Genomic DNA, 12,466 nt, shown 5'->3' with positions numbered 1-12,466 from the left:
TTTTGCTCATTAGGATGAAGGCATGAATCTAGAAAAAGCTTCAAACCCCCAACAACTGGTCTTTTATTCAACCACCTTGCCCGTTTTAGTATTCAAAACTTTAAGAGCATCTTCATAGTCCAAAAACTTGATTTAGAAAGAAACCAAGGATACTCAGGAAGCTTGAATTTTGAACCCAGTATTATCTGTCTGTCTGTCCCAAATATATCTGCTTATGTCTTAGATGACATCTTCTAGCTCCTGTTTTCTCTCCATGGACAGCCTGAAACACTCAAACACACCTTCCACAGTTCTTCGAGTTTGTTAATTTGCTGAGCTGTGATCTGCCGGGCCCTCAGTTGTTCCTGTTCTGAAGGAATTTTGACTAGCCAGGAAAGGAAGCAGCGATCCTGAATCAAAGGCTGCCACTGTGAGCTGTCCCAATTGATGTCCTTTAAGCTGCTCTGGCTGGCACAAGGCTGCCTGCACAATCAGGATATGAGAGAAATATATTAGACAAGCACAAAAAGTATGACTCAATTAAAAACTACATTAAAATATATACTTAGTAGTTTCTTGTGATCATCGTTTCAAATAATTTATTTCTAAAAAGCAAACATTCTCTTACCTGCATAACAAAACGACCACAGAGTCAGCTTTGGCCGGGATGAAGCCAAGAAGAAACACATTACGACAGCCACAATTGTAGCATTCCAAGACGGTCTCGCCCAGAGGACCGTCCTTATGAAGAGTCACTTCTTTGCACTTGGCTCTCACAAGATGGTTCACAATGTGACTGACAAAAGACAGAAACATTACAAAACAATGATTGCACAACAAAAGTTTTTTTTGAAATGTAAACAGAAAATTCCTTATTTATATTGGAAAAACAAAATGAAGTGCAATTCAAAATAAAAGAATTGGAAGGGACCTTGGAGGTCTTCTAGACCTACCTCCTGCTCAAGCAGGAGACTCTATGCCATTTCAGACAAACGGCTGCCCAGTCTCTTCTTAAAAGCCTTCAGTGATGGAGCACCCTCAACTTTTGAAGGCAAGCCGTTCCACTGATTTAATTGTGCTGTTAGGAAATTTCTCCTTAGTTCTAGGTTGCTTGTCTCCTTGATTAGTATCCATTGTTTCCTGTCTTGTCTTCTGGTACTTTGGGAAATAGGTTGACCCCCCCTCTTCTTTGTGGCAGCCTCTCAAATATTGGAAGATTGCTATCATGGCACCCCTAGTCCTTCTTTTCACTAGAATTCAAGTAAAGAGGATATTTATTTTATATCCCATCTTTGTTATTTTTACAAATTAACTCAAGGCAGCAAATAAATAGTGGAGTTAGGTAAACCACGCATTCTGGGTAACACAAGGAACAATGTGAAGGTCTTACTGAACTTCCTGGGAAGATCAATCATGATTAGCAAGTTATATCAGCCAGCTGATACTCCGTGTTCTAATCCTGTCTTACCCATGAAAGCCAGCTGAGTGACTTTGGGCCAGTAACTCTCTCTCAGACCAACCCACTTCACAAGGTTTCTACTGTGGGAAAATAGGAGGAGGAAGGAGTATAGTGGATGTTCAACACCTTGAGTTATTTATAAAAATAATGAGGGAATATAAACAAATAAAATGTGGCAGGTGAAACCCTCCAGAGATATTTTTTTTCCTCAAGTGCTTATGCACTAGCACCAGTCAAGTTAGATTATTTAACAGAATTTACTTGCAAATGCCTTTGGAAGTATGAGCTACCATAGTGCATAATGCAATTAGCTCAGCTGTTCATGGAAAACTAGCAGCTAAACCGTGTGACACTAATACAGTATCAATTGCATTGGTTGTTGATGTATCTTCAGACCCAATTCAAAGTGCAGTTTTTGATCTTTAGAACCATAACTGCCTGGACCCAGCTTACTCAGGCCATCTACATCTGTATCAAGAGTCTTGCTCTTAAGAACCTTCAGGTCCTACTAGTGAAGAGTGCTAGTGCCAGCAATTTGATAGTATTGAAGAAAGGGGCTTTTCAATACAATTCCCATGCTCTAGTACAAATTGGTATGTCCCCCATCTCTGCAAACTTTCAACAGCAGCAAAAACCTATTTGCTTTGCGTTGTTTCTTGACTACTACATGATACATATTGCCTGCTAAGTTGCTAATTTTAACTTGTTTCATAACACAGGTAGCCTTGATCACAATTGGGTCTGCAATTTCCATTAATAAATGAGGCAATTAAGTGAGTCATGCCCAATTTTACCACCATTTTGCTATGGTCATTAAGTGAATCACAGTTATTAAGTCAATCCAGCTTCCCCCATAGATTTGCTTGTCAGAAGCCAGCTGGAAAGGTCACAAATGGCAACCTGACCCGACATGCTGCAACTGTCATAAATATATGCCAGTTGCCAAGTGTTCAAATTTTGATTAAGTGACCATGGGGACACCGCAATAGTTATAAGGGCAATGAGCAGTCACATCATTTTTTTCAATGCCACTGTTAACTTCAGTTGCTAAATGGTCATAGGTCAAGGACTACCTGTACTTAAGTCAAATATACTGCACAAAAAAATAAAGGGAACACAAGCAGAAGACATCCGAGATCTGAATGAATGAAATAGCCTTATTAAATACTTTGTTCTTTACATACAGTAATTTATACACTGCTCAAACAACTAAAGGGAACACAAAACTACTGTATGTAACGAACAAAGTATTTAATAAGGTTATTTCATTCATTCAGATCTCGGATGTCTTCTGCTTGTGTTCCCTTTATTTTTTTGAGCAGTGTAGTATTCATTACTGATTCTTAATGCTGTTATTTCCCTATATTGGATTCATGATACATTCAGGGATTGTATTTTATGAAATACTAAAAGACTTTTGTGTACATAATAGAAAACACCTTATGGGGACTTAGCTCTAACAAGTGTGCCCTACTAAAATGTTAGTAAGGTTAAGCCACATTGTAGAAGCATTTTCAAGCGAGACTGAATTTTTGCAGAAACTGAGAAGTCCCATAATTCAACAATAGAGTACAAGTACTTATATTCAATAGGGACCTAAGCTCAATTGGCGCAAGTTCTCCCTCAAGATTTTGGATAGTTGCTAACAGCGAAAGTGGACCAATTATTTGAATTAGCACGTGAAAATTTCTATGTTCATACATTTAACAGAAGTGAATTACATTCACTTTGTGAATGTGCATATTTACCTGCCAGAGGTATTCCCACGTCCATTGCAGAACCACTTCTTGCTGGTGTTACAATAGACCACGCAAGCTGGGTCATGGATGCCACAATAGCTAAGGAAAACATAGAGGGAACATAGCTGTAAATCAATTCTATTTCAAGGAGAGGAAATCAATGACACCCACCCATACAAACTGATTAAGGAATTACAAAGACTACTATGTTACTGCTTCTGAAAGCTGGCAGAAACATTACTAACCTTCTGGATTTTATACTATCACAACATGCCCTCTGTGGCAATATAGCCCCTTGTGATCAATGTTGAATAGAATAGAATAGAATAGAATAGAATAGAATAGAATAGAATAGAATAGAATGGAATGGAATGGAATGGAATGGAATGGAATGGAATGGAATGGAATGGAATGGAATGGAATGGAATGGAATGGAATGGAACAGAATTTTTTTATTGGCCAAGTGTGATTGGACACACAAGGAATTTGTCTTCGGTACATAAGCTCTCAGTGTATATAAAAATTCATCAAGAATCATAAGATACAACACTTAGTGATAGTCATAGGACACTAAATACTAGGAAACTAAATAAAATATAAATCCTAAAGATACAAGCAACAGGGTTATAATCATAAGTAGGTGGAGATAGGTAATAGGAAGGATGAGAAGAATAATAGTAATACAATCAGCATAAGGACTGCACCTTGAAAAGTATGTTCAGACATTCAAAATGCATTGTTAGAGAATACCACTTATTCAGCTAAACACTGCAGAGTATGGCATAACCAAACCAATTTAATCTTCCAAGCTTCAGAAAAACAGAATAACAGAGTGGGAAGGGACCTTGAAGGTCTTCTAGTCCAACCTTCTGCTCAGGCAGAAAACTCTATACCATTTCAGACAAATGGTTGTCCAATCTCTTCTTTAAAAACTCCAGTGTTAGAGCACCCACAACTTCTGGAGGCAGTAAAGCATAAATGCAATATTCTTAGAGCCAGAAGCAATGTTTTAGAAAATGATCTGATGCACTAAGGCACCTTACAAGGGTCAGATATAAAACTACATAAAACATGGAATAAGAGCATTTAGGTGCAAGAAAAGGCAATAGCAATACCCCATCATATAAGATCTTTAATTTTAATAGCTTTAATTGCTAGCATGCTACTTCAGCTGACTGCTAGCTGCAGTTCAAATCTCACCAGGCTCAAGGTTGACTCAGCCTTCCATTATTTTCTCAATCCCAGCATACTTGCCCAGGTTCTACATGAAGGCATAAATATATCTCAGAAGCCTAAGGAGAGAGTCACTAGATACTGGTTCTACGTTATGATGGCAAAATGGCACAGGAAATGAAAAAATAAATCACTCACTAGCCACAGGGAGAAAGCTTCCCCAGTGTGTTAAATTGATGCTCTGTTCTTGTAACACCAGGCTCTACTATCTCACCTGCAGGCATGTACAGGAAGGTCCTTAGTATAGTAAGTGTCTTCTTCATCTTCTTCAAAATTCAGCTCCGCAAGAAGTTGGCTGGTTTTAGGCACATTATCATCCACTGCCCCATTCTGGAGGATGCCATCTGGTCCATTTACCTGGAGTTAAAAGAAAACAAAAGTCACATATGCAACTGTAATTTATTTTTTTAAAAAGCAAGTCATACAGGCTTTTTTTCAAAAAGGATACATCATACATCAATGCCAATTTACAAGCACGTGTACAGAATCTTGAATTATGTTAAAAAAATATTGTGATGGCCTTTTAAGAAATGATGCTATTTTTTAAACAGAAGTAAAAAAGTTTTCTGTACAGTAGCAACATTTGGTTCTGATTACTGCCCTTTTGTTGTATTTCCTCTTCTATCAGCAGTTTCAAATCATACGTTTTCTTAAAGTATACACAATATACTTTAAGAGCTATGCCACTAAAAGAAAAACAATCTCTTCAAGCATCCATCCGCCTCTAAAATCACAGAGATTTCACCAGGTTCTTCCTTAATTCTATTGCTTTGATCTACCCCAGTCACAAGGCTATCTAGAAAGCCCCAATTCACAAGTTTCCTAAGCAATGATATAGCATCACTGAAAATTTTGAAATCCACCCATAGATTTTATAGACTGGAACATTTTTGCCTGCTAAACAAGCATGGCAACATCTGCAATTGTTTAAACATTTGTCTGGTATAAAAAATTTTGTCTGGTAAGTCAGAGTTAACAGAACTGAAGCAATGGCTAAAGTGCTAACAATATTCATTTATTCTTCTCAAATTCTTTAATCCCCCTCTCACCCCAGTGTGTGAAGGTTAGCCCTTGGGAAAGGCCTCAATTTAGGAATCCTAATCTTACCTATGCATAATAATGATTTCCTTCAGTAGCTCTCAAGGTAAATGGCTGCTACCAATATTTCATCTATTCTTCAATGAGAGATTTGACTTCTGCTTTCATCTCTTATAAGGTAAATCATTCTGATTCAATGAGTGGGTCATCTTGGAAGTCAAATAAATACTAGCTATTTATTTGACAAAAATGACAAAAGGGGGAATCTCGTTATATTTTTTTTTAAAAAAATGTTATATCTTCAATAAGAGATTGGGTCAGATCTTTTAAAGGATTACAGCCTTAGAGAATACTATATTTCAAGAGGCTAATAAAGGAATAATTATCAAAACAATCAACCACTAGAATTATAGGAGGGGGAGAGAATGTGAGGCCAACATGTGCCATCCTTAATGCCAAAAGCCCTCCGTATTTATCTATCATCTAAGAAATTAAACAAGTGTTGGAATCATCTTTGTATGGTAAAATATCCCTAGGTACCACATAGGCTATATAAGCATTATTAATTTTAAGAAGTCATGGTTATCAATCTTGCTTGGAAATACCAATTAGATGAAATCACACTAAGGTGTGCAGGATCAATCTACATATATTCATTAATGGTCTTGCAAACCATTTAAATATGTTCTTCAAAAAAAGAAGCCATAAAAACTTCAGCACTACACAGTACCATTTTAAGAATCAAGGCCGCAGCAGCAGTACCAAATTATATAAACTTAAATATCATTTTACTTTATTACATATACAACTCCAGTCCCCCCATTAAACTTTCTAATACCTTCCCCAAGAAACATTATGATTACTGAAGTTTTTTAAACCAGCATGGACTACCATTCTGGACAAGGTGGTAAAATTGTGTAAAATTTTGTGGCAATCATGTTTTTTTACAAAGCTTTCCCAGTTCAGGAAAATATTAAGAAAATCAATAATAATAAATGGTTGTCAAATACAAATATATTATATAGTTTTGGCAGTTTCAAAGTTTACTCAAAGTTTTTTAGACTACTTCAACTAAGTTAGGAGAAAAACATGTCATTATGAATAAAACTACAATAGAGTTAGAGAATAGTAATTCCTAAAAGTTAATGCTGCAATTTAACACATATTTACTTAGGAAAAAAATCAACCTATCTTCTAAACAAATATGTTCCTCAAACACCTACAGCATATGAAGTTTCCAAAAGAAGCAAGACAGAACAGTTTATAGAGCAACCTATTATTGCTCCTTAGGCAGGCAAATCTAAGAGACAGCACCACAAAACTCAGGTATAAGATATAAATACAAAATCAGATATATGGAGACAATGGATGATCCAGGAGAGATTCAGAATGACATCTCTCAGTTTCTAGCAACTGCAATAGCTACAAGTACAAAACAAAATTAAAATATTGTAGAATAATAAGTGATACTTTACTAGTTTACCAAGTAATTCATAAGTTCAAAATTATGCATCAAGCCCATCCAATCTTTAGTCAGAAGACACAGTAATCTGACAAATCCATTTTGAGGAATACAAATGTAAGCATATGTAACTATAATATCTATATGTAATTTACATTAACTATAATTACATGCATGAGCAAGAAAAAACCTGCTCAAACATGGGGCTCACTCTTTCCCTTCCATACAAATAAGAAAAATAAACTAAAATCTAGTTTTTTGGTGAGCAGGTTCCCAATGTGTTGTTGTATATAATTGATGAACACTTTTTGGTGATCATAGACTGCAGTTAATGTTTTTGGATAGTATATTAAGAAACATGGTGGATAGGGTGGTAGATTTTGGATCTACCGATATAATTAAGCCTATTTTAAGATTCACATTATAGTTTTTATCTAAATAGTAGAGTAGACCATGTTGGATTGGGCTCTTCAAACCACAAAAAAGGATTTAGTATCACAGATTGCCTATTTCCTTCATGATGAACAGTAGGCTATAAAAACTGCCTGCTTCCCCCCATCTGTTTAAGAAAGCCATAATTATCTTTAAAACAGATTTTCTAATCTTATGTAAAGCTAAAATAAAGAATCTTCTAACTTGAAACCCAACTTATTTTTCCCTGTTATGTTAGGTAAGGAGAGTGGAGAACAATATTAGAGTTCTGAGGATATCTTCTTTTTCATACACATAATATTGCAGTTTTGTATTACATGCAGCGATGAACTCCAGCCAGATCTATCCAGCTTGCGCGAACCGGTAGCGCCGGCGGCAGGAGGCTCTGCCCACCTCCGGGACATCATTATGTCCCATTTTTTACCCTCTGTGCATGCGCAGAAGGCTCTGCACATGTGCAGAAGAGGCATGCGTGAGCGTAGCGAGCAGAAGTGCGCGCACGCTCCCATTCCCGAACCGGTAGCAAAGGTAAGTGGATTTCACTGCTGATTATATGCCATTCAGGGTAATATTTTCAGTTTAAAATAAGACATAGAACATTTTGTAAAAATATTGCCCTCATGATTTTTAAAGGATTATATCTCAGATGCCTTCGTACACAGCTAAGTGATCAAAACCATCCCTTAAAGCCTCAGCATCTGAAGTGACCTACACCAACCTACCCATAACCATGAATATTAACCTATTAGTATAAGAAAGCCACTGAAGTAGTTATTTACTTGATTTTCCAGTAGTGAAAAATTCTGGAGAAGATCAAAAGATATGTTGACATAACATGTTGGATAAAAATCTGTGTGTGTAAATATTTTACTCGCTGGGTTTTCCATTCACATTTTTATGAGCCAGCAAATATAACAATATGCTTAATTCTTTCCATGTTAAGGTAGAGGACATGCAGAACTACTATCTGTTACTTAAGAAAATAGCAGGAGTTTTAAGTTTCTGAATCTTGCAGACAGCTGTTGCTAGGTAAATCAAACACCAGTATGTTTATCACCCTAAAGAAACCAGGTTCTAATTTTTTAAAATTATTTCAAGATTATTCATAACTCATTCCTAACTTAGTCTGGAGTACTCATATTGAAAAATACTAGAAAACATAGACTGAAAGCTTTCAAAAGCAGCAATAATCCAATTCTCATTCTTTACAGAAATCTTTTTTTCTCAAAAGGATCTTTGAGAAAATCACTTTCCTAGAATAACTGACTGAAAAATTACTTAAATGTGAACAAATTCCCCATTCCAAATGTTCTGAGAGCCCAGGCAGGGGAATCTCCTTATTTCCGTATTCAGCTATTCTGTAAGTAGATGGAGATTCTAAGATTGGGATGGGAAACTTGTTCAGATCAACACCAGAAGCCATAAATATTGTGGCTATATGTACCTTTATTCAATTCACAGAGCTAACACTCTTGTTTTGGTAGGAGGCAACACAGAAACTAAGCAGCATCAGGCTTGGTTAGCATCTCTCAGTCCTCTAGGGCAAGCCTCGGAAGTAAAACAAACATCCTGGAAGAAAGCAATGACAAGCCACTTCTGTATGGCTGCCAAGAAAACTATTTAAGGAAGACAAAGGTGATTTTCCTTTTAACAGGAAACAGTACACCACCACATCTTATGTTGCTAACACTTTAAAAATACATCTTTCATCATTAGCCAACCTGAAGACCCTTTTTATTAATATAGCAATAGACTTTCCACAAACAGCATATAAATGTTTTTAAGTTTATGATGGGTTAAATTTCAATAGTGAAATTGAGTTTAGAGAAAGAAAATAATCAAGAGTAAGGAAAAGGAATATGCTACATATAGTCTCTTCTTGACCCTGAAGTCCCCAACACATTTGAAAGAAAACTCTCTTCTGGGGAATTAAGCAACCATACTATGTTTTGAATGCCATTCCTATTTTATTCCTATAAGGTGATTATATCTGGTGAAGACACTGAGGTAATGTCCTTCATTACAGCAGTGAAACTACAGAACAGAAAATTCTTAGAAAGGCAGCACAAACCTATGGCATATCCTGAAAACTCACATCTGTACTAAATGGAATTCTATCCTTACAGACATATTTGCAAAACTTCAAATGACTTGTCCAGAACAAGATTATTAAACCACCTAAAGGACTCACATTAGAGGAAACCTGACCTAAGATGCAAAACTGAGTAGTACTACACTCTACTCCTGTTAAGCAGAAGAAAAAAATGCAGACTAGGAATCTTCTCTTTAACAGGGTGGCATTTCCTTGGAAAAAGTGTTAATTATACATGTACACACCTTGCCCCCCAGTTGAGGCCTCACCCAATTACTCAGAAGTTAAAGTACTATCTTATGCTATTCTAGCCACAATACCTGCTATGATAGAACACCTTATCCTTAATTGAGAGATAAATCTTCCCTTAATCTAGGAAGTGCTTCTGTGGGTACACAATCTACTTCCACTTGTCTAAAATGATATTTTTCTGCCTTTTAAAAAATTTGGTCAACCCAGGACAGCAAGCACACTTTATACTCCTATTTCATTACAATGATAAAATACTGCTTTTATCATAACACATATTACAGTTTTTCCATTTTCCAAACATATACACAATCCCCAGTTGGGTTTCTACTACTTTAAGCACTAAAAGTTCAGAGTTTAAATCCAGATCTCACATTCAGTCGGGAAGATGATTCAACAAGTCATCTTTACAAGAACTCTTAAAAAGGCCATGCCAAGAAAGTCACAGAAACTGAGAATTTTCAAATCACTTTCTTGGCAACCACGATGCAAATTCAATGCCTCACTGACTTCAATGCAAGTCTTCTGTCAAACAGGTGCACACAATGCTACTTGAAAGTGTACAAAGAAGGTGCCGGTTAATAACAGCTTGAAGACAAATGACTTACACACCAGCCCTCGAATCAAACTTAGTTGCCACCAAGACTCATCGAAAAGCCATTATAATTCTAGCATTCTAACCAAACTATTCCAGATAGCCAATTTTCTCTCCCTAAGCTTTGCCTCTTAATCAGGGGAATGAGTTTTGTTTTGTTTTTTTAAAATTTAGCAACTTCCGCAGCCTGAGACAGTTCGAAAGTCAGTGGCGCAGCAAACAGGTTCAAGGTATCATTGGGCCCTTTTCTTTTAATAAAAGTCATAGTTGCCCAGCTGAAACAGGTAGATACTCACAACCGGCCACACACATAAACGTACACATATCGGATAGCAATTCATTACGTACTTAATCATATCATGCTATTATAGGCATAATTCTGTAATGCACATTGCCTGCAGATAAACGAGTAGATAAAAAGCTTCATTCATGTCCCCCCATCTGTCTCCTTCCTAGAAAAGGCCACTTTGGGCAACAAAATATGCAACATAGGAGGAATCTCTCTCGCGCGTATTCTTTGCAATAAGCATAAGGCTAAAGTTACAGGCTTTCCTACTAGGCTCTGTACGGCTTTCCTGGGACAATTTTTAAACAAGCCTAGAATCGAAGCTTACCGCCTCTTTGCCTCTCCCACTCGGGACCTGCAAGCTGCCCTTTTAATCCGCGCCAAGTGCCACACATACAAGACGTGGACTCAAAAAGTTCGCCTCCCACTCGTCCCTTCCACCCCCACCCCCACCCGCCGCCTTTGAACTTAAAACACCCTCCCGGCCTGGAGGTTCTTAACTCTCTCGCACTTCGCGGGCCTCACCTGGGCGTCCAGCTGCCCCGGAGCGACGACGGAAGGCGGCCCCCCCGCGCCTACTCCGACGCCACCCCCCGGGAGTCCCGGGGTCCCCGGCGCGACGACGCCTCCTCCGCTCCCGGAGCCTCCGCCGGGCGGCGTTTGGGTCTGGCTGGGCAAGGTGAAGTCGGTGAACTCGAACTCGGAGCCTTGCGTGTCAGCGCCCAGCAGTTCGGCCTCCTCGGTGTCGAGGAAAGTCAACGTCTGCGAACTGGGCCCGTACGCTTCCACGCTCATGATGGCGGCGGCGGCCGTCCCAGGTCTTCCCCGGCCTTCTTTTTCTCTTTTCCCCTCACGGAGGAGGAGAGGAGACGGCGGCGACCGCGTTGGCAACGGCGAGCTGGCGGGTTTCCTTCTTTTTCTTGAGGCCCGTCAGAACGAGCGCGAGGCTTATTACCTTAGCCGCGTTCTGCGCCTGCGCAGAACTTTAGGCCTCAACCGTCGACCGAGCCAGACGCTCTAACAACGGAACAGCCAATGAGCGGGCGGCTGACCGTACGCCCGAGAGCCGCGAGCCGAGATGAGAGAAGGGAAAAAGAATAGCACCCCCCTCCTCACTTAGTGCGCACGCGTCTTGCGCTCCGCGCCTGCGCCAACTCAACTGGCTGAGAAGGCTGCCGAGCACAGCAGGAAAAGGAGGCTTGAGAGGTGGCAGCCGCGCAGGTAGAAGCAGCGGGACGAGGGTGGGGAGGAGGGACACGCTCTTTTATAGCTCCGCCCCGGCGCGTTGACGCACACCTCGGCTCTCCAATCAAACTCTCATTCGGGAAAAGGGCGGTGTTCCAGAAGGCCAATCAGAACAGAATTCGAGAGTCAAGAGAAGCGGGGTGAAGGTAGAAAATCGATCCACGCGGAAAAGGGAGAAAGGCGGGAGAACACCCGACTAGCCAATTAGGGCGCGCGAATCCAAGAAGCGCGCGTATGAGACAATATATGACAGACGTCCTTTCAACACGCCAATCAGCTTTGCCCCGCCTATTTTGTCCCCGCTTCCTCAGGTTAAAAAAAAAAACCACTTATAATATGAACTGGTTTTTTTGACCGCAAAAGGCCAAGGTGCCAAACGGTTTGGAATCTCGTCAAGACGTATTTGCTTCGAATAAACTTTACCACTTGTGGCTTTTTTAGCCAGGTTAAACTCTGGCCGAGAAGTTGACCCACAAATTGACGGGGGGGGGAAACCCTCCCCGACTTCTAACGTAAAGACGTACGTTGTGCGCGGGTTAGTGCACGCGCCAGCGAAATGGAAAGCCCACAATGCGCATGCGCTAGATCACGGGGCGGCGCAAAGCTGAGCTTTCATCAGATAGATTAGAAAAAAACTTCCTGGAAGCCACGCCCCTT

The 12,466-nt window shown here is 39.4% G+C and overlaps 1 protein-coding gene across 11 annotated transcripts in view; it reads right to left on the bottom strand.

The window, feature by feature from the left end:
• The window catches only part of UPF1 (UPF1 RNA helicase and ATPase), a 34,913-nt gene extending 23,057 nt beyond the window's left edge, over positions 1–11,856 (bottom strand). For 6 of the 11 annotated variants that reach the window (XM_087876356.1, XM_034422609.3, XM_034422608.3 and 3 more), the window contains exons 1-5: positions 11,090–11,832; positions 4,625–4,767; positions 3,187–3,276; positions 608–775; positions 282–462 (exon numbers count right to left, since the gene is read on the bottom strand). In XM_087876356.1, the coding sequence (XP_087732482.1) occupies positions 282–462; positions 608–775; positions 3,187–3,276; positions 4,625–4,767; positions 11,090–11,359 (852 nt within the window). In that variant the 5' untranslated portion in view covers positions 11,360–11,832. Of the gene's footprint in view, positions 1–281; positions 463–607; positions 776–3,186; positions 3,277–4,624; positions 4,768–11,089 lie in introns of all 11 variants that reach the window. The other 5 variants (XM_087876414.1, XM_034422611.3, XM_087876671.1 and 2 more) reach the window with 1 other exon arrangement.
• Between the last annotated feature and the right edge of the window lie 610 nt (positions 11,857–12,466).

The sequence above is a fragment of the Pantherophis guttatus genome, chromosome 1 (assembly GCF_059756535.1).
Source record: "Pantherophis guttatus breed Tessera chromosome 1, ASM5975653v1, whole genome shotgun sequence".
NCBI classification, from domain to species: domain Eukaryota; kingdom Metazoa; phylum Chordata; class Lepidosauria; order Squamata; family Colubridae; genus Pantherophis; species Pantherophis guttatus.
The sequence above is the reverse complement of the archived record's forward strand: the minus strand, read 5'-3'. Positions and strand labels throughout refer to the sequence as shown.